The sequence below is a fragment of the Eurosta solidaginis genome, chromosome 3, assembly GCF_040869045.1.
Source record: "Eurosta solidaginis isolate ZX-2024a chromosome 3, ASM4086904v1, whole genome shotgun sequence".
NCBI lineage: Eukaryota > Metazoa > Arthropoda > Insecta > Diptera > Tephritidae > Eurosta > Eurosta solidaginis.
This window is the reverse complement of record NC_090321.1, coordinates 271,742,092-271,765,444: the sequence shown is the minus strand read 5'-3', so window position 1 is coordinate 271,765,444 and position 23,353 is coordinate 271,742,092. Positions and strand designations below refer to the sequence as shown.

At 36.3% G+C, this 23,353-nt stretch overlaps 1 protein-coding gene across 3 annotated transcripts in view; it reads left to right on the top strand.

Moving 5' to 3' along the window:
- Positions 1-23,353, top strand: part of Sec24AB (Protein transport protein Sec24AB) — a 47,998-nt gene that overhangs the window by 12,293 nt on the left and 12,352 nt on the right. For 2 of the 3 annotated variants that reach the window (XR_010951363.1, XM_067776484.1), the window contains exons 2-14: positions 8,899-9,727; positions 9,898-10,790; positions 10,863-10,965; positions 15,641-15,767; positions 15,835-15,944; positions 16,009-16,240; positions 16,299-16,456; positions 16,526-16,751; positions 18,933-19,186; positions 19,268-19,636; positions 19,721-19,950; positions 21,746-21,843; positions 21,919-22,057. Coding sequence is in view for 2 of the 3 variants with exons in the window: in XM_067776484.1 (XP_067632585.1) it covers positions 8,948-9,727; positions 9,898-10,790; positions 10,863-10,965; positions 15,641-15,767; positions 15,835-15,944; positions 16,009-16,240; positions 16,299-16,456; positions 16,526-16,751; positions 18,933-19,186; positions 19,268-19,636; positions 19,721-19,950; positions 21,746-21,843; positions 21,919-22,057 (3,719 nt within the window). In the remaining variant the exon portion in view is untranslated. The remainder of the gene's footprint in view (positions 1-8,898; positions 9,728-9,897; positions 10,791-10,862; positions 10,966-15,640; positions 15,768-15,834; positions 15,945-16,008; positions 16,241-16,298; positions 16,457-16,525; positions 16,752-18,932; positions 19,187-19,267; positions 19,637-19,720; positions 19,951-21,745; positions 21,844-21,918; positions 22,058-23,353) is intronic. The other variant, XM_067776486.1, reaches the window with a different exon arrangement.

Sequence of the window (23,353 nt, the reverse complement as noted above, 5' to 3'; positions counted from 1 at the left end):
ACTGCGTTCTGTTTTTGAATTTAAAGCAAATACAAGAGGCTTGTGAACTGTGAAAACTGTAAATTCACGTTCTTCTAGAAGGTAACGAAAATGTTTAATGTTCAAATAAATAGCTAATAGTTCCCTATCAAATGCACTATATTTAATTTCGGATGGAGACAATTTCTTTGAAAAGAATGCAAGTGGTCCTGACTTATTATTAAACGTTTGATGTATGACACCACCTATTGCCGTATTGGATGCATCTACATTTAAAGAAAGTTTTGCATCTTTGTTAAAATGATTTAACAATATCGCAGATGCAAACTTTTCTTTAATGCATTCGAAAGCTTTATTAGATGTATCGTCCCAAATTAAAATCTTGTCTCGCTTCTTATTTGTTCTATTAATTAAATCATAGATAACTGTCGTAAACTCTGCTATTTTGGTATATATCGATGGTAATAATTAACCATACCAATAAATTTTTGTGCCTGCTTAATAGATTTTGGACGATCAAAATTTCGAATGGCTAAAACTTTTTCTTCTGAGGGTCTAATTCCCGTTTCAGAAATATTATGTCCTAAAAAGTCAACATTTGTTACGCCAAAAGTACATTTACTTGGTTTTATATTTAAACCGTACTCCGTTAGGCGCTGAAATAGTACGCGAAGATCTTTGAAATGTTGTTCCTCATTTTCGCTTGCCACTAAGAGATCATCAATATATGTAAAAACAAAGTCTAAGTCATTAACTACTTCATTAATAAATCGTTGAAAAGTTTGCGCGGAGTTCCTAAGCCCGAAAGGCATTCGTACAAATTCAAACATGCCAAAAGGCGTAGTGATTGCAGTTTTATAGATATCCTCTTCTGCCATTGGAATTTGGTGATAAGCTCTTACCAAATCTAATTTTGAAAATATTTTCTTATTTCTTAGATTCATGTTGAAGTCATGAACATGGGGCAAAGGATAACGATCAGGAACTGTTACGACATTTAATCTTCTAAAATCTCCACAAGGACGCCAGTCATTTAACTCCTTCTTGGGTACAAGATGTAAAGGAGATGCTACTGCTGAATTAAAAGGTCTACATATCCCTGTCTTTACTAAAAAATCGAATTCAGTTTTAGCTACTTTGAATTTAATGGGGTCTAAACGTCTTGGTTTAGAAAATGGCAAATTTCCTTCAGTGACTAATCTGTGAACTGTTGTATGTCTAACTGGTTGTGAATAATCTGGTTCAGAAAATAAAGAAGGAAATTCTTTTAGTAACTTTGTAAATTTGTTATCAACAGCGAAAACTTTTGGTAGCGAAACATTACAAACACATGAAATTGTGTTAACTGAAAGACTTGTTATCGGATCTACTAAGCATTTGCGTTTAACATCAACCATATTTACACAAAAAATCAGCACCGATAATTGGTTTAGCTATATTCGCTATTAAAAACGTGAACGGAAATTCGCGACGCAGTCCTAAATTAATATTTAAAAGTTGTTTACCGTATGTCGAAATCGTTGAACCGTTAGCTGCAGTTAAAATAATATCTGATGACTTTTTCGAACTTGAAGATTTTGAAACCGGAAGCACTGAAATTTCTGCTCCACTATCTATTAAAAAATTAAGTTTGTTTGTTTTATCAAAAATAAATAAGCGACGTGTAAAGGTGTCTAAATGTCCGTTGTTTGTCGCCGTAACAACGGATAACTTTAGTTTGACGAACTATTATTTTTAAAAGCGCATGGTTGTTCGCACTTCAAAGCCTGATTACCAAACTTATAATGATACCTACAGAGCCAACTTGGGTTGTCACGAGACTTTGATCGATATCTAGAAGGACTTCTAAAACGATTCCTACTAAAAGATCGGGACCTTGAATAATTTTGACTCATCTGATTTTTAATTTCAGTGATCTCTAATGACAATTTTTCAAAATTTTTGCACATCATGTTAGTTGTTTGAACCAAATTTTAAATAATTGCATTTTCGCTTTTAGAATTTGGAAAATTACTAACTGAGGCTATTTCATTTTTATTATAAACTTCCCAAATATTATCGGCTAATTTAACTAATTCACTTATTTCATTCAAATTCGAACTAGTAAGAATAATATTTAAATTTTTGGGCAATTTCCTTATCCAAAGCTTTTTAAGAATTTCTTTGCTAAAATTGTTTCCAGAGAGTAGCACTAGAGACCGATAAAACTCAGAAGGTTTACGATCTCCCATTTCTGAATCGGATAACACTCGATCTAATTTGGCATTCTCACTTAATGAGTGCCGTTCGATTAAAATGTTCTTTAATGCAGAAAATTTGTCATTTTCAGGAGGATTTTGAATAAAATCAAGAATTGTCATAATTACATCCTGTGGAAGTGCAGTTATGACATATTCATATTTTGTCCCTTCCTGAGTAATGTTCTTTCGACTAAATTGCATTTCAGCATGGATGAACCATGCTTCAGGGCAATTAGTCCAAAATTGGGGAAGTTTTACCGATGTAGCAAAAATTTCATTATTTTGATTCACATATGGATTTGGTAAATCATTTTGATAATTGTCATTATCCAAATCAATAAGTGAATCGTTTACTTGATTTCGTGGTGTAGATGTACGTATATTATTTGATGGTGAATGAAACATTGTTAATAGAAATAACTACAAAAATTATATTATATGAAGAAATAAAAATGTCCGGAAAGGAGCGTTTACAAAACCCAAATTATTAATCTATTTTGATACATATACAGATACATATAAATAATATTAATACTAGATACAGCTCACCAAATATTTGTCGCAATGGTTTTAAAAATTGATTTATGAATTTAGACAATGTATTGTGCAATGGCTTTAAAATTGATTGATGAAATTGTACAATGTATTGTGCAATGGCTTTAAAATTGATTGATGAAATTAGACAATGTATTGTGCAATGGCTTTAATTGTTTTGTATTTGTAGCTTTTGTTGTTGTTGCTCTTGCAATGTTTGATTGAAAGCCTAATGTTAATGATGCAGCGGTAACGTCTGAAATAATGACAATCCAAAAATACGACGAAGACGACGTCGTGCAGTTGAAAATAAACTAATTTTATAGAAGTGAATCTAGTTTTTGGACCACCACGTCTACGTCAAATACGCGTTAGAGAGGGCTCTTGTGATGTTCACGATATATTTGGTATATATTTTCAACTTGTTTTTCAGATAATTCTTCGAGTAGTGAAGACACTTCACACTAGTTTAAAGGTACGAACTTTTAGCGAGTTAGAGCTGGACGTTGCAAGATGTTACGCACTTTATTTGAAAGTGAATTTAAATAAATCTCTTCACTGGTCTTTTGTAAATCAATTAAAGTTTGTTCAAGTGCACCACCTTTAACAATTTGTTTAAGAATTTGCTGATAAAAACGTAATAAGTTGGATATAGTAAACAGAACTATGGTATCGTTTTCGGAAGTCAATATGGTTTCCACTCGCATAATATATAACTAGGAAGAGAATAAATCGATTTTTGCTGAACATCAACTGGTGGCGTTATTATTTCATACAGCATACAAGAATTAAAATTTGATTCGTTGTTTTTGAAGGACGGTTTTTATGTTTGGCTGGCTAGATCGCCAATGTGGTATTTAATATATAAATCACTATTTAATAATAAGCACTATTTATTTTTATAAAATATTTTTATTTAACCGCTCCTAAAAGTATGTTACAAAACGTTTTTAAATATTTCAACCGAATGAAAATTTTTGAAAGACAATATTTTACAATTGAAAAATAAAAATTAACAAGAACAAAAAAATTCAATTTATTTAAAGTAGGTACATTTAAAGTTGAATATAAATATAACCCTACAGCGTGAACTTCAATTGTACATTTCATTTCAGATAAATTACTTTTCTACATAACACGTGGCACCGCCCGTTTAAAAAAAAAAAGTCTCCCCATTTCCTCTTACAATAAAACTTGTTAAGTGAAATATCATTGATTCAAAACTATTTTTTGCTAAGTTAAAGCTTATTATTTTAGTCTACGACCCTTTTAAACTTGTTTTATATCTAAGTTGCCGTGGTCTTTAACCGATCCCGTCCATTTTTACTAGAAATATTTTCTACTATAGGGAAAATTTGTGTACCCAATTTTATTACGATCCGTTAATTTTCCTTCGATTTATGACTCCCGAAACATAGAGAACTGCTTAGTCATAAAAGGGGCGGTGCCACACCCATTTTCAGAAATTTTAGTATTTTACAATTTAATGTTATAATTCAATTTAAAAAGTAAAATTCTATTGATACAAAGCTCTTTTCGCTAAGATATAGCTTATTTTATTCGTCCACGACCCTTTTAAAAATCTTTTATACAAAAGTGGGCGTGGTCCTTAACCGATTTCGTTAATTTTTCTTCAAAGCATTCTTTATAGTAAAGGCAACCTCTCTGCCGAACTTTGTTACGATAGGTTTAACGATTTTTGATTTATGATTAATAATATTTGTAAAATTGATTTTATCACAAGTGGGCGGTGCCACGCCTATTTTTAAAAAAATTTTCAAAGTTTTATCAAGTGTCTCAATATCAGTCCACATGTCAAATTTCAACATTCTAGGTGTATTGTTTACTAAATAATCAGGCTTTTTGTGTTTTCTAAAATGTTATATATATAAAAAGTGGGCGTGTTTATCATCCGATATCGTTTTCAATACCAATCTATTCTGGGTCCAGATAAGCTCGTGTACCAAATTTGGTGAAGATATCTCAATATTTACTCAAGTTATCGTGTTAACGGGCGGACGGAAGGACATGGCTCAATCAAATTTTGTGTGCAAAGCACGCTGAGTATAAAAATTGAGTCAGAAAACCCAAAAAGTCTCAAAAACCTCCCTCCTATCATCATCATATCTTTATCATTTCTTTTAACAATCAATGATTTCTTTAATTGGCATTTGAATACTTACAATTGTTGTGAGAGAAAAAATGAAATATTCTACTCAATTGCATTTGTTCATGCATATTTATTGGCTATCTTGACCCATTTGTATGTGGTTTAATATTTAAATGCTTTAAAATAGCAATACTAAATATTGTTTTGTTGTTATTTTGCCATAGAGAGCAAAAAGAAATTGGATTTTTGTTTGTACAAATTTGCATGTTTACTTGTTGTCACTGATAAACACGTCTACGCGTATATTATTTGTTTCAAAATATTTAAAGCATGGTTATGGGCAAGGTCAAGCTTCACTATTTACTCCAAATTAAACTTTTTTCCAATAAAGAACATTAGTTCTTAAATTAAACTCAAATTGATGCGTTCTTAGGCCCGATCAATGCAGGTTAAAACCTAAGTTTACGTTGACTTGAGTTAAATCTTGCCACATTGAGAAATATCAATTATCAAACTCATCTCAAGCATGTGTCCGAAACGAGATGCCTTCTCAATTTAAACTTTGTTGTCATATTTGTTATTGGCGAAATTGGGATTAGAGCTTTTCGAACGTTCACGCTGGTTCCTGTTGTTGTGTTAACATTCAAAAGGTTCGACTACTTACAAATTGTCCTCTAGCGGGATTCCAAAGAAACTGGCAGTTTCAACGGGATTCGACCATAGGGATGCAGCTGTTAGAGGTGTAGGTTCTAAATTACAGTTAAAAAGATGATTGGTGTCATGTGAGGAGACATCGCATGAAGGACATATATTTATACGTATATCTGGGTTGGACAAGAGAAACTTTAACCTGTTACAGTATCCAGAATAAAGTTGGGCCAGAGTAACTCATGTCTCTCTTGGTAGTGTGCTGTTTTCTTCTGCAAGGGTTGGGTAGTGTATAGTGATAATAGAGTTCACGTGACGCGACATAACGAAGGTTTTTTACCGATTCTGTGTGGATTAGGTTTAAGGCCTCTACGCTTACCTGGATCAAGCGGCTGTGTGGGTAGGTTCCGGATCTCATCCCAGTGCTTATGGAGATGTTTCATTATCCCTTTTTGAGGCGGGACTAGATGAAGCAGTTCTTTGCTGGAATGTTCGGATTTCTGACAATTTAGCAAAAATTTTCTGTTTAGCATTCCATGATGCTCTTTTATGTTGAGCTCTGTTGCCTTACTATGTAGGTGATGGTTTGGGGTCATTAGATCACGTGGTAGTCTGAGTGCATTTTTTTTGCAGGACTGCAGCATTTTTCAGTTAACATATGCGCCTTCCAGTTTCCTTGATATCGTTCTGCGTGCGGAGGTCTTGGTGAAAACGCTCGCTCTGCTTTTCATTGAGATCGCCAAAATTTTTTAGGAAAACGGTCCAGATGACTAGGGAGAAAGTGTATTTTGATACTCTTGTTTACACCTGGATGCTGAAAGTGTAGCATCAGTAGGTCTATATGGTCAGGAAGTTAGGTAACTTCCTGTTTCCCAAAAAGTTTTTTTCTAACCCAAACGAACTCGTCCCATGCAAATTTTTCAGGTGCTTTCATGCAGCTAGTGAACTCTGCAGCTGCTAGCAGCGACCCAAAATTAGTGAGTACCAAAAAAAATTCCGTGCAACAGACAAAAAGTGCCATTTTACCCACCAGTGTAATTTACTCGTAATCCTTTTACGTTTTTTTTTTTAAACCGTGGCTTCTGTAAATATTCGTGTAAACAAACCAATCATTTTGATTGTGTTTCTAGAAGCTCATCCCAGAAGATTTGCCCAAATGACGCGTTCTCGAAATAACGATTTTGTTCTCTTTAGGCAAAATTTTGTCCTCGGTATGATATAAAACAAGTTTTTTCTTTTATATCGAGCTCTAGGGCTGAAACCCGTATACGTATTCGCCGGTTTATTCCCGTCCGTGCTAACTACATTCACGTCTTAACAGGTCAGGGACAATGAAACGCTTCCTAAAACTGTATTTCCTCTATGTGTATGACCTCTCTGAAGTTGGCAAGACAACTTTTATGTGGAAAAAAATTTATATCGGGTAAACTGCCGTGAATTTGCCGTAACTTATCTGTGAAACGAAAAAAATTGCGGCGACCATATTTTAGAAAATATTGAGTGGCACGCCAATGAAGTTACCGAGCCATGTGAAGTTACCGTGCCACCCTGTGAAAAACTACCCTAGACACCAGTTAGGAAAATAGTTCTAATCATGAATTTGCCGTAGATGAGTGGCATATAGCAGAAGAAACAAAAGTTCTAGAAGGCGAAACGTCTAGACCTTAGGAGAAATATGCGAATGAAGCAACGGAGAGTATAAAAGCAGCGCAAGCTGAGTAATCAGTAATCAGTTTGATTTAAACACGCTATCAGTTGCGAAGTGAAGTATAAATGTACTACTCCCAAAGTTGTCTAATAAAGACCATTTTGCAATACAGAATATTGGAATGATTTATTCAACAGTTTAGCGATTCGAACGTTAGCACAAGGTTTCAAATAAGTGGAATTTCCCAAAATTCGTTACAATATGTATAAATTTCGTGTCACGATGTTTGTTCGCGATGGACTCATAAGCTACTTAACCGATTTCAATCAACTTCTCCCATCATGTTTAGTGTGATCTAACTTGGAAGATAGGATAGTGTTCCTGTGAAGTTTCTTTCCGGGAAGTGGACCAGGGACCGATCTTTTCGTACAAATTCTGCTCATGGTTCGATTTACCTGAAGTTGAGCTTATATGTAGCCCTTTGCCTAGATTAGTTGTTATGACACTTTTTTCAGAAAATGGAGCAGGGAGCGACTGGGACGGGGACTAGGACTTGGACTGGGGTTAGGGTTGGGATTGGAACTGGGACTGCGACTGGGACTGGGACTGGTAAATAGGGATGGAGAAGAACTAGATAGAAGAGAAAAGAGGGCACCAGCGTGTTAGGGGGTTAGAATACAGCCGCGGTAGGTATGCCTGTCGTAAGAGACGACTAAAATACCAAGTAGGTTCAAGGGGTTGTGGAGCACAATCTTTTCAAAGGGTTGACACCGAAATATATAGCTTCTCCAACCCAATTGTCAACCTCGCCTATCCGTGGCGAATCCTGTTTCATTAACAACCAAGGCTCTGGCGACCCCGAACTCCTCATGGATCTAGGGGATAGGAGGGCTGGATGGCCTAGAAGGTCGCATATGGTCATAGCAAATCATTCCTGAGGTGGTCGGGCTTGGTACCGGAACTTACCGGACTTGGATCCGGCAAAGGACCATCAACGTCGATAACATTCCCCAAGGCCTTCGGGGAGTGTCGTTATCGCTACAACAACAACAAGAGGGAAGGAGAAAGAGATAAAGGTAGACGAAGATAGAGATATGGATAGATGGAGCTGAAAAGAATGAGGGAAAAGACGGAGAGAGAGAAATAGACGCAGATAAAGCGAAAGGCAGAGGGGAAAATTAATAAAAAGATAAGGAAAAGGGGGTGATAAGGGAAGGGGTGTAAGAGGTAAAAACTGCTTAAAAGTTACGAAGATAGTCTAATGCTAGGGCAGCTTTAAATTAAAAAAAAAACATGTTAATTTTTTAAAAAATTAAAAAAAAGTTGTCTTGCCAACTTCAGGGCCGGTAATTTACCAGTTCCGTTCGGATTAAGGCCGTTAGTGACTATATAGTATAAATGTATATTTATCATAACCTTAATAAAAATTACAGAGGGGGAAGTACGAGCTATATTGTTTAAATTGCAACAACTGCAAAGTGCTCGCTATAATCTATGCTAGGCGAGAAGCAGTTATTGTTTTCATACATTTAACAAGCTTGAAACGTTTCTAGCACTCTGAAATCTTTTAAAATTTTCTATAAGAAATAACTTTCACAGCTTTCAATCTTATCAGCCTTAGGAATCAACTGACCCATTTGCGCTGGAAGTTACTGTATCCTCCACTGACTTGCTTAGATTAGATAATGAACTAAGAATATTGCACTAATTCATATCTCTTTTTTTTACTTCTTTAACAGATTTCGCCATATCTATGAATTGAAAAGTTGAAAAAATAATAAATATAAAATGTCTGGCTATACGAATACAAATTACGGTCCTCCGCAAATGGGACAGTCAAATGTGATGAACGGTTTGCCGACAACAACACAACAACTGCCGGCGGCACCGGGCACTGCCGCTGTACGATCTACACAACAACCACAGCAGCAATTACCGCAACAGAAACAACAACAACAGCAGCAGTTGCAGCCACAACAGCAGTCACCCAACCCAATTCCAGCACTCCATACCAATATGAGTAAATTTTTACCTCCTGCGACCCAATCCGGACCGCATCCAACTAATGGACCCACGCGTTCACCCAACATTACAACAACTGCAATACATGCGCCAATTAGCAATTTACCGCCACATTTACGACCACCACCTGGCATGAATGGTTCGTCGGCAGGTACGCCATTAACAAATGGTGGGAATGGTAGCGGAGATTTAAGCGCAAATTCTTCACGCACAGCATCACCATCATTGACACAACAATACCAACAATCGCAATATGGTGGATATACAACAAAGCCACCACCGCCAATGGGCTTAGCTGCAAGCTTCAGTATGACAACAACAAGTACTTCACAAGTTATGTCTGGCGATAGTGGCGTTGCTGGTCTGTCGGGAAGTATGCAAAACTTAAGTATTAACCGTACCAATGGCGTTGCGTCAACAGCGGGACCAACTCTATCGGCGGCAAATACCATCACTACGTCAGCGCAGCAGCAACAGCGATTACCGCATATAATGGCTAGTCAACCACAGCAACAGCAGCAGCGACCATTTGCCACAAACTATCAGGTAACTATTTTTAAACCACTTGTTATGGCAGGTTAGCGCACTGCGCTGTAATCGTTCCTAATGAGCAAACCTATTATCATTTCCCATAATGAGAATATATGCTCGGTTCCAATCGAAGGCAGACATACTTGCCCCTTAAATATAATACTAATATCTTTTTTATTTTTAAGGGTAATTTTCGTACAGACGCCATCAATGCAATCACTCCTACTCCCGGACAACAACCAGCATCTCAGGCAAATGGACCACCATCAAGCGCTGTTCCACCTTATATTGACAGTAAAACATCGCAGACACCAGCAATTGCATCCTTCAGTCAAACAGCGCCAACACACCCAGCACCTCCACCTCTGCTACCAGCACACGCTTCGGCTGCTGCTGGAGGTGCAAGTAATGCAAATATGTTTGGAACATCACGTTCACATCCAATTATCGCAAATGCACAGCCTGGTATGCAACAACAAATACCACCCCCAACGTCGACGCCATTGAATGAGAATTATGCATCCAGTTCTGGCGGCGGTGGTGGTACATTACAAACACCACGGCCGCTGCTGCCACCTTCTAATGTTGCTGCCGCCACCAACACAGTTCAGCAACAAAATCAGTTGAATAATAATATGCAACAGCAAATTTCTACGCAACGTAAACCCATGTACCCAACCGGACCGCCGCCAATGCTGGCAACAAGCCCACAACATCAACAACAGCAACCATATACACCAGCATATCAACAACAACCAACAGCACAACCTGGGTTATTTAATGGCCAGCCAAGTACTGCGCCACTGCAATATCAGTCACAACAACAACCATATATGCAGCAATCGCAGCAACAAATGCAACAGCATCAGCAATTTCCCCAACAACAAAACTTTCCTTCACCAGTTGGCGGTGGATATAATCAACAAATGAGCGTTACTCAATCGGGTTTCAATCATCTTTGGGGTCAAGACACAATTGATTTATTGCAAAATCGTCATATATTGTCGCCTGCGACTTTACCACCGCCTCGCATTGTGCTTAACAATCAATTTCATGAATCGATAAATTGCAATCCAAAGTAAGAAGTATTTGTAGTAAAAATGAGAAAGAGAAATAAATTAATTCCACATATCTTCATTTTTATGTATAGCATTATGCGCTGCACCATTGCTAAAATACCAGAAAGCAATTCCTTGCTACAGAAGTCCCGCTTGCCATTGGGCATATTAATACATCCATTCCGTGATATAAATGTAAGTAAAAAGTTACTGGTTTTAAGCTGGGAGTAATATAGCACTCCTCTCATAATTGTATAAAAACATTTTTAAGCAATTTTTAAATGTTTACTTAATTAAAAAATTTTTGGAAAAATTTATTTAACGCGCCATGACATCAGGCCGGAAAAGGCGACAGCTATTTAAATTTAACTTATAAATGGCTTCAAAGCCTTTTCTCCCGGTAGTGGGATTTGAACCTGCACTTCTGCGAAGATCATCGCTTTGAAGATATTTACAAGATATAGTCGAAACAGCTCTCGCCTTTTACGTCCCGATGTCGCGTTGAATCAATGTTTCCAAAAACATTTACTAACGTTAAAACTGTGATAACATAAAAATTGTCATCAATAAGTGTCAACCAACAACCATTCCGTTTTACTCTGCGAAAAGGAAAGTACGGGAAGTACGCGGAAATTTATTGCCAGCTGGGTTTGTGTCATATTCTGATTCTACGGTTAAGAAGTTATCTCTTCTGAATACGGAAATACACGAATCGGATATCTTTGTCGCATACCTTCGGTTCGGTTACGCCAGCAGTGCAATCAGGCCTAAAAAAATTGTTCGGTGGGGTTTTATGTTTCTGAATGTTTATGTGTCACTATACAACGCTCGGCTGTGTATTGGAATATACTTATTTTCTGTTGTTGTTGTTGTTGTTGTTGTAGCGATAAGGGCACTCCTCGAAGGAGTATTATCGATTTTGATAGTCTTTTGCCTACACCTCCAACACCAATTTCCCTCAGGTCCGCCCTTTTGAAATTGCCAGCCTCCCTTGGATTCCCGTTAGATAACTTTGATGACAATTTGTGAGTAGTCGTGCCCATTGAATTGGCCGAAGCACTGTTAACACAACAGAAAGCGGATTCGCCACGGGTAGGTGAGATTGACAATTATGTTGGATAAGCTTAAATTGTCCTGGCAACCCCTTGAAAGTTGCGCTGCATAACCCCTTAATCATTTGGGTATTTTAGACGCCTCCTATGACAGATATACCGGCCGCGGGTATATTCTAAGCCCCTAAACGACTAGCTTTTAGTATTAATATTAATGTAAGTATTGTTTTCAATAAAACCGTTTAACTTAAAATTTTGTTTAAATTATTTTATTTTCAAGTTTTTAGTCTTCATTTAATTGCCTATTATTTCCCAATGACAATGACTCTTTCCTGACAATTTATTACAATCTAAGTCCTCAATACATAAACCTTCCAAAGGCTTTCTCGATTCAGCGCCACCTATGCTTGTCCCTCCTCGAACCCCAAAGTATTTTGATGTCACCTCTACCGGACTGTATGTAATATGTATTTGTTCCAAATATGAGCCAAATCGGACCACAAATATGATTTTTTGAAATATTTCGATCCGTGCGCCACCTATCGGTTTTTTTTTTATATTATTGCACTGTCGTCGCGCTCTGAACTATATTCCAAGTTTCAAGCTTGTAGCTTATCGGGAAGTTACTTAAATTTTAATTACAAAATTCGGAAACAACGCCGGCCGGCCGGCCGCTACACAGGGTTAAGCTAAATAAAACCGTTTAAAAATAAAATAACACACGTTGTATGCAGTAAAATCTTAAACAGCCTTCGGGAAAAAAAAATTGTCAAAAATCTATGCGACTTCGAATATGAACTTTTTGAAATTAAAATGGATTCATGGCTCAATTATATGGTTGGCTCATCTTATCAGCTGATTTATTTTATTTTTTTCATTTTCCTGGTGTAAGGATTGTCAAAAGGAGATGGCAAACGTAAAATGTAACCAACACATTGACAATAATTTACTGCCGTGGTGGGACATTTTTTGTAAAAAAGTTGTTTCACATCACTTTCAGTTATTTTTTCAGTAAATGCATCTAATTTAGCGCATTATTTTCCCACAACACACAAGAATTGCAAAGTTTTATGTTTTCTCTCCATTCCATTCGCCTAACACCAACACGCAGATTTTGACAACCTGAACAAAAGTATGTTGTTGCATTAGAAATGAGCCAACCATATAGCTTAGTTGTACGATGAATGGATTTTACTTCAAAACTGCGTATTCAAAAATTATTAAGGTTTTTAAACTTTTACCTAATTTTCGAATTTTTTTCATTGCATAAAATATTCGGATAATAAATTGCTAGATTCAATGAGCAATAAGGCTTCGCAAGATGAATAAAGGTTTTATTTTCTGTTTATATTCATTTATATTTTATTTGGTTGATATTTCGACTACAATCTGAAGTCATCATCAGGGATGATTAACCCCAGCAGCAGGTATGCTTGCCGTAAGAGGCAACTAAAATACCAAATTGATTCAAGATGTTGTGTAGCGCAACGCTTTCAAGGGGCTGCCAGCGCAATTTATAGCTTCTCCAACCCCTTTGTCAACCTGACCTACCCGTGGCGAATCCTGATTCTTTAGCAGCCGAGGCTCTGGTGACCACAATTTCTGCATGAATCTAGGCGGTGGAGGGCGGAATGGCGTAGAAGGTTTCATGTGGTCATACTAAATCGTTCCCGAGATGATCGGGCTTGTACCTTCATGGTGCTTGGTACCGGAACGTACCGGATTTGCATCCGTCCATCAACATCGATAACACTCCCCAAACCTTCGAGGAGTGTCCTTATCGCTACAACAACAGCAAGATCAGGGACATATTGATATGTGTGACCAACGATCAATCTAGCAATTTCACGCGCCCAACGCTTTTATTTATTTGCCTGATAAATGTCCCATGATTGATGAGGAGTGTGATGACTAGTACCCAGGGCATACCTAATTATTCTCTAGCTTTTTGTAGTTTTCAATAAAATCGTTAACTTAAACATTTTTTTTTTTTAATTATTTTATTTTCAAGTTCCTAGTTTTTATTTAATCGCCTATTATTTCTCGTTCTATTATTTGTTCCAAATATGAGCTAAATAGGTCCAAGGAATACGATGTTTTTGAATATCTCGATCATTGCTCCACCTGTCGGGAATTTTTTTCAATGGTCCAAATATGAGCCAAATCCACAAATCACACACACAAGATTGCGCATTGCGCATGTAAACAAAAGATCAGCTGTTTTTCATGGGCAATTTTTACGTCACTTTCCTTTAGCTCTTGTTTTTTTTCTCTTTCTTTCATTCGCTCAAGCGGTCAAGTGCGACGTAGATGCGCAGAACGAAGCAATTTTGAACTCGTAAATGAGCAATCTTCTGTGTGTGATTTGAGAGCCAAATCGGACGAAAAATACCATGTTTTGAAATATATCGATCCATGCGCCACCTGGCGTAGTTTTTTTTTATTGCATTGTCATCGGGTTCTGAACTATATTCCAAGTGTAGCTTATCGGGAGTTACTTAAATTTCAATTACAAAATTCGTAATTCGCTACACAGAGACAAGCCAAAGAGGATAAATTATGATAAGAGACGTCACTCGCTACTCGCAGCCATTTGCTTGATGTTTTTTTTAGAGGTAGTCGCTGTTGTTTTTTTTTTTTTGCGAGATGTGCATAAAATGTCTTCTGTACATTTTCGTGGGGTATTTGCGTTTATTATCCCGACTGTATTTAATTAATTAATTATCTTTCCAAAAATCATAGCTGCAAAAGATGCCTACACCGCATGGATAACATGCGGCATCAATTTTTTGATTTCCAGCGAGTTACTCGCCACTCGTAGCAGACTGGTGGCTCTTATTACACCGCGTTACACACATTTTGTCCTATGGACCAAATATACTTTTTCGGAAAGGGGAGAAAAAATAAAAATACACGTGTATCGGCGATTTTCATGTACATTTCAGCATTTTTTTTTATGTATAACGCTCGTAGTGGCCGTCTGTCCGCCTGTGTGAAAGACTTTAGATCGATTTTTAACCCTTTTCCGTGATCCAATGGAGCTGAATTTTTGCAGGCAGACTCGTGGAAATGTCTGTATCACGTCAAATTGAAAAGAAAAAATAGATTTTTATCAATTCTCAGATTTTCCTGAATTTTTTTTTCACGTTTTTCGGCATACCTTGAAGGGACTCCAATTTTTTAAACTACTAAAGCGTTCCGAAAAAAAATTTGTTTTTCGACCTATCCTACTCCATATATTTGTAGTTTATCAATATTAACTTTCTAACACTAAACTGTTTATGACTTTTACAACGCTTACAACTGGTATGACAGATGAAACATTGAACTGCACAATCAATATTGCATCATTTAAATTATTTAAATAAAAAAATATTATAAAAAAAAATAAAAAAAAATTTACATAAAAAACAAATTCGGACGTGTACATGAAAATTGCCGATACACGTGCATTTTTATTTTTTCCTCCCCTTTCCGAAAAAGTATATTTGGTTCATAGGACAGAACTAAAGCTCGTTTTTGTAACGTAGTGTTATATTTCTCCGCTTTGGGAAATCTAAATAAAACCGTTTACAAACAAACGTAGCCGAACAAAAAAGTCTATAGGCCGTGACTGAAGAGCTCCTCTGTAGTTAAAGTGGAGTTTAAATTTGACTGGAGTTGAAGAAAACTGAGTTTAAGCTTAGCTCAACCAACTACTCCAAACCGAGCATAAATTATTAAACTTTTCAAATATTCGGATAATAATTTTATATTTTCAAATTAAAAGCCTTAAAAAGCAAAGCAAATACTGCTCAACTTTTATTTATATTTTGCAGAGCTTACCAGTCATTCAATGTCCCAATATTGTGCGTTGCCGTCTCTGTCGCACATACATTAATCCGTTTGTGTATTTTGTGGACAGCAAAATGTGGAAGTGCAATAATTGTTACAGAGTCAATGAATGTAAGCTTTCATTGCTCTCAGGTACATCAATAAATTTGTTTAACATCTTGTTTTTTTTTTGCTCTAGTGCCAGATGATTTTCAATATGATCCAGCAACAAAAACATATGGTGATGTTACACGTCGTCCAGAGGTGCGTTCAAGTACCATTGAATTTATTGCGCCTTCTGAATATATGGTAAGTTTTATTTTACGTATTAAAAATTTAATTACTGTATTTAATTCAATATATACCTTTACAGTTGCGTCCTCCACAACCCGCCATCTATTTGTTCCTTTTCGATGTTTCCATTATTGCCCAACAAAGTGGCTATCTGGAAAATGTTTGCACAACATTGAGTAAACATTTAGATGATATGCCCGGTGATGCACGTACACAAGTTGGATTTATTGCATACAACAGTCATGTACATTTCTATAGCATAGCTGAGGGCTATAATCAACCGCATGAGTTGACGTTGCTGGATATTGACGGTTAGTTCTAATATTTCTTGCGAAATAACACCATATTATATTCTCGTTTTGTTTAAAGATCCATTTTTACCACGACCTGATAATCTGTTGGTGAATTTGAGGGAGTGCAAAGAATTGGTAAAAGATTTATTAAATCAACTGCCAAATCGTTTTGCTGATACACATGATCCTGGTTCAGCCCTTGGTTCTGCTTTGCAAGTGGCTTACAAGCTGATGGTTAGCTTGTTATAATAATAAAAAAAAAAATATTTGTTAAAATCCTTGCTTTTTGTTTTTTGATTACAGCAGACAATGGGCGGCCGCATTACCGTTTTCCAAACGTGCCTTCCTAACAAGGGTCCCGGTTCACTGGAGCCGCGCGAAGACCCCAACAATCGGTCGTCCAAAGATGTGGCGCATTTAAATCCAGCAACCGACTTCTATAAGCGTTATGCTTTGGAATGTTCTGGTTACCAAATAGCTGTCGATCTGTTCTTAATGAATCAACAATATAGCGATATGGCCACGATATGTAAGCATAGACGTGTATATATATATTTTAAATTTTAGTTCCTAATACAAAAGCATTCATAAATTATTCATTTAATTTTTTTACATTTTCTAAACTCTATTCAATTTTCTGAAAACGTTTAATTTTCGAAAATGGGTTGTCCAATAAGAGAGCAGAGTTTGTACCTCTTCAATAAAAATCCTTAAAGTTGAATATTACAAAGGGTATTATTTCTAAAACATACTACACAACAGTATGTCCTATCTGCTCTGTATCTTTTATATTGTTACATTGCAGCACCCATCCGGATATTGAAACAAACTAATATTTTTGAAAAGATACAAGCCAAAGCAATCATTAAATTTTTACATTTTCCGAAGTTCTCCTCTAAAGTATAATTACACTATGCAACAAAATCAATTTTTTTTGGGTATTGGACCAAACGAACTTTTTTGAGGAGATTGAGGCTTAAATATAAGAAGTACTATCTGCGTTTTTCGAAGTTAGCCTCCAAAAAATAGATATCGGCTTTCGAAGTTCGAAATTCTACATTTCGAAATTTTATTTTTTTGTTAACGCGTTTAGCAAATTAAAGAAGTAAAAATGTGGTCGTGTTTCGATCTTTTCCCTTATTTGATGGGTTGAATTCTTTTTTTTGAGAAATTTAGTATAACAGCTGTTATACGCGGTGAAAAGTCAGATAGTCCCATGATAGTGGCTACTACTTTCATGTATGCATATACTCTGCACTGGAATTGCTCGTATTGTAATTTTTCAAAAAAAGAATTCAGCCATTCAAATAAAAGAAAAAGGCGGACCACGACCACATTTTTACTTTTTTAATTTGCTGAACGCGTTAACAAAAAAATAAAATAAAATTTCGAAATGTAGAATTTCAAACTTCGAAAGCCGATATCTATTTTTTGGGAGCTAACTTCGAAAACGGAGATAGTGCTTTGTCTACATAAGCCTCAATCTCTACAAAAAAGTTGGTTTGGTCCAATACCCAGCCGGCTGTTGCACAGTGTTATTGGCGTTGAAATTTCGAAATTGGACCCTTTGTAATAGATATGTTTCTTTAACACAACAAATAAAAAACATTTTTAGGATATGTCCAGTTACGAACTTCGAAACCAATATCTACGGTTTTGAGGCTTGGTTCGAAACGACATTTTCGCTAGTGGTTTTATCTCTTCAAAAAAGAAAAAAATAGTTTGGCTGAATACCCAGAAAAATATTCAGCCCAACTCTAAACAAAAATTCCGTGCGAGGTTTTTCCCTTCTCCCATTCCTCGTATTCTAAATAAAAATTCCTTGTGAGTTTTTTCACTTCTCCCTTTCCTCCATTCTGAACAATGTTCGAAGAAGCGGAAACCGGTTATGGGAGAAGAGTAGGTCTTATGCATCTGAGTGAGAGGGAGATTTCTCTGCCATTTCTTAGGAGTTTTTTCACTGGTTAAATTAAAGCGAATGCATCAAAATAATTAAAGGAAATTGATTCTTTTAAGAAAGAACACTTATTTGTACAAATTTGTGCTTAAATATGTACATTCTACCTTAATATTCTTTATTTTAAGTTGAAAAGTATATCATAGGCAACGGAAGAACTCTTGGTATATTTGATGCAGTCATCCAGAAATTGCGCAAGGATTTTTTGAGAAGGCTTAAATAGATTTTGGTATTTGACGAAAAACGAATTCAACTCCACTTGGCCGCCAGAAAATTGCTTTGCTGAATGGAAGCAGCGGATTTGTTTTATCCCGCCGTCTTCTTATTATGCTCCTCTGTTGATGTTGCTTTGGTACCAATTCATTACTCATTTCAGTGAATACCACATGAAATGCAATACTGTGCATTGTTTATATTTTATTTCTTAATTTCAAACAAATTTGCACCAATAATTAAACATTTAAATTTTTTAAACAAAATAAGAAATGCGCAACGAAATTTCAATTGACAAAACAGCTGACTTCGAAAATTCGAAATTCATATTCCCCAATTATTGTTCTCCCTAGGAGAATAGTACTGGAGATTTTTTCCGCGGTAATAAAAAAATCCGCGAGAACAAAATTCCGAGTGAATATTTAGAATTGGGCTGATTGATTTTGTTGTATGGAGCTATTAATGTCAAAAAAAGGCTTTGCAACTACGAAATTGAGTTACTAATTAAATTTATATACATATACTTTCATTTTTTTGCAGCTGGTATTAGTAAACATAGTGGTGGATGCGTTCATCACTTTCCACTTTATCAAAAAACGAAGCCTCAATTGGTTGATTCATTCAAACAGTGCTTCAAACGTTACTTGGTGCGTAAAATCGGTTTTGAGGCTGTAATGCGTATTCGTTGCACGCGCGGCCTACAGGTGCATACATTCCATGGCAATTTCTTCGTACGATCAACAGATTTGCTTTCATTGCCGAATGTTAATCCGGATGCAGGTTATGGCATGCAGGTGAGCATTACTCATAACATTCTCCTACATTGCATGATAGCAAATGACCACATTTGTAATTACTGTTAAATGCATTTATAGATTTCATATGAAGAGTCGTTGAGTGAAGCGAAAACAGTTTGCTTCCAAGCGGCGCTGCTTTATACAAATAGTGATGGTGAACGTCGTATACGTGTTCATACAATCTGTTTACCCGTAACTGGCTCATTGCCCGAGGTGATGCATGCCGCTGATACGGAAGCTATAATTGGGTTGCTATCAAAAATGGCTGTTGATCGGTCGCTATCGTCGAATGTGGCCGATGCGCGGGAAGCATTCATCAATGCAACTGTTGATATATTTAATGCATTCAAAGTTGCACAAAATTTACCAAGCGGCCAATCTGGCCAATTGATTGCACCACGCAGTTTGGCATTGATGCCTTTGTATATATCGGCGCTATTGAAACACGTGAGCAGATGCTGAATCCAATTTCATTACACAAATGGGATATAAAGATTTAAAATTAACTTCTATACTTTTTCTCTTCATTAGCCGGCGTTCCGTATAGGCACAAGCACACGTTTGGATGATCGTGTTTATGCGATGGATTGCATGAAAACCTTACCATTAGATCAGTTGATGAAATTTATTTATCCAGAATTTTATTTAATTGATTCATTGTTTTATCCAAATGCGAATCAAAATGCAAATGCAAATACTTTGGATAATGAAGACGAAGATGATTTGCCTGATGTGCCACGTTTGCAGTTATCAGCTGAATTGTAAGTTTTTAATTACGTTTTATATTTTTATAAAAAAAACCAAAATTCATCGCACAACAACTATTAAATATGAAGCATCGCTCTTCGCTACGGAAGCAGGTGGCCTGGTGTCAAAAAGAGATATCCCGTGGTAGCTGCTTCTTCTTTTTGTAGCGATAAGGATACTTACCGCAGGTTGTTGAAACTGCCAGTTTGCTCGGACTTCCGTTAGAGGACTCTGATGACAATTTGTGATTGGTCGTGTCCATTGAATGGAGCGAAGCACTATTAATACAACGACAACAACCGAAGGTTTTGTGTGTTTTATCGATGTCGATACAGAGCGTGGTACTGACAACTCGAACTTCCGGACTATTTTTTGTACTATTCACTCGAGAATGATTCCGGGACTATATTACAGAATATTTCATACATGTTCGGGATGTTTTCATTATTATGTATATTAAGAAATCGGTTCGGCCTGATTTATTGGTCAATATAGGGATTCAAGTATTTTTGGAAATATTAAGAAATTGGTTTTCAACCGTTTCCCTTAACTTGGAAAAACTAATTCCGAGAAAGATCCTAAAACAAAAATTATCATAGTTCGAACATATTAAGGAGCTCCAAATTTAAACCCAATAAGTGATAAATGAAAAACAGTGCCCAGTTTTAAATGGAGGCACATTTTCAAATGATACCTATAATATTGTAGCAGTTATGGAAGAACACACATGCAGTCAAAAAATCACATTTATCTCACATTTAGATTTGAAGTTCAGCAGATCATTTTTTGTAATTATTGCGCTTTGATCTGAAACAATTATTTAATGCGTTTTGGCCCTAGCCTAAGGCAGGCCAAATTTTTTATACTCCCAGCAACGAGACTATCAGCCAAACTCATTAATCTAAGCAGAGAGGACACTCACTGAGTATGATACGACACACTGTAGTCTACGATATCACCTAAGTCAGTTACATCTATCCGATACACATCTCTGTCGCTTTTGTGAGCTGGAGGGTGAAACGCCGGTTCACATTCTTTACGAATGCATCTCTTTTGCAAGACAGTTTTTGGTTTTCTTCAAGTATGACTAGTTTCGTAAAAACATCACCTGACTCACTGCAACTTCAAAATCCAATAATTTTTTGCTGTCTCGTACAAACGCAGGCTTCTTTTTTTATTTGGACATGTAGCACACAGCATTAATGCACTCAATACTTGTATTTAGTTAAGGCCGATTTGTCCCATGCTCCATTATTATCATATTATATTTTCCCGAATTTTTGTTCTTTAGATTACGATGTTTTTATAAGTGTTACTTTATGCTGTTCCTGACTAGCCTTTTAAAATAATTTGCTCAACTGTTGTGTTTGAAAAAAAATTCAAATAAATACAAATACAAAAACTCGAAAAGTGTGCCTTGCGAAGGGGGTACTCCAAATTAGTGATATACGCAACCAGACAGCCAGCAGACCAGACCTGGGCAGCTTGACATCAAGTTTGTCTGATGGTTTTCGTCGCCAAGAAGGCTGAGGAGAGTGTTACGAGTAGTCCTTTGCCAGATAAGAATCCGATAACACCTTCTGGTACTCGAACGTTCACACAAATCGCACAAATATTCCGAGCCCCTTACCCCAGTCCTATAGTTGTTAGGCGGCCTACTAAGAACGGCTATAAAAGATGCATTTTTGTTGCAAATTTTTTCATTGCAGAAAAACAATAGCCCAAAAGTTCTTGATTCCCGATTTAGTCTACGTAAAAGTCTATCAAAAAGTAATTACTAATTAACTTTTTTTCCTTAATTTTTTACAGCTTGGACTCTCGTTCCATATTTTTGTTGGACTGTGGTAATCTAATTATCGTCTATGTGGGCCTCAATGTGCCCTCGAATATTCTCGAAGGTGCATTTGGTATGTAGTCTGATTATAACTTCTACACTCAAATTGTTATTTGCTTAACTTATACTTAATTTTATTTTATATTAGGTGTTAAATCGACTGCAGAACTATCTGACTACGTGTATGGTTTACCAAATGTGAATAGTCCAGAAAATGATATATTAAAACGATTTATCTTACGTTTGAATGATGACAAACCCTATTCGCCTATTGTACAGATTATAAGGTAAGTTCACTGTAGATTTTAAAGCAATTGCTAAGATAATTTGTAGTTAATTATCATTGGAAAATGCTGTGAATAAGCCGCTCGTCAGTTAAGCAGATAACATCACAGGCTTGCTTAGTGTTTTTAAGCAAGCGTAGTAAATTTTAAACAACGTTCATGTATGGCCAAATTTTAAGGTGATAGACAACCTTCAAAGAGCAGTGTGGAGGGCGCAACAAATAGTTACTCCTACTCCAGAAAATTGTCCACATTTATAGTGCGTGCAAAGAACATAAATGGCTACCCCGTGTATTAGCTGATTTTCACAAACGCGCTGTCAATGATAATAAAAATTCATTAGCAATTATTTCCTTCATTTCAATTTTCTTCGCTAAAAATTTGTGAAGTTACGAAAGTAAATTGTCACGATCAGCTGGTTTAGCAGAGTTGCACTGCCACACCGCCATTTTATGCATGATAAATTTGTAACGCTTTGGCGTTGCGAGCAGGCAACAATTTTCACAAAAGAACGAAATGACCCGTAAAGGCGTTACCTGCTTTTCAGAATAGAACAAAATATATTTACAACCATTGCACGGCTGACAAAAAGCGTAACACTTTTGCCAGAAAAGAAAACGCCATTAGAGACCAATTGCAAAGCGAGCAGCGGGGATGAGTGGATAAAGGTATCTGCTTTTACACTAGTATAAATTAGGAATGTTGGAGATTTCGAGTTCAATACTCAGCTCCCGAAAAGCTAGCTGATAAAGAAGTGAATTTCAGAAACATGTCCCAGTAACCTCTTATATCAATAACAAAAACAATTGTATAAAGCAATATGAGCATGTCTCGCTAATTTAATACAGATAAAAATAATGTATAACAATCACACATTTGCCCTTATTTGCCATTTTATCATCTCTTCACACACTTGCATGCCTAAAAATTAAACAACGTTCATGTATGGCCAAATGTTAAGGTGATAGACGACCTTCAAAGAGCAGGGTGGAGGGCGCAACTAATGTGGTTAACTAACTAAGACAGGATCAATAAACATTTTGTATAATAAATTATACTATCTAGTAACTCGATTCCTGGGCGTAATGAAAACCGGGATCGATACAAGTGTTGAGGTTGTTCCAATTGCTAAGTGTTTTTTTATACTCAGCGTACTTTGCACAGAGTATATTAACTTTGATTGGATAATGGTTGGTTGTACAGGTATAAAGGAATCGAGCAATATAGAGTCTTTTCAAAATTTTATTGAGACATTTTCTCCGTCCGTCTGTCCGTTAACAAGATGACTTGAGTAAATAT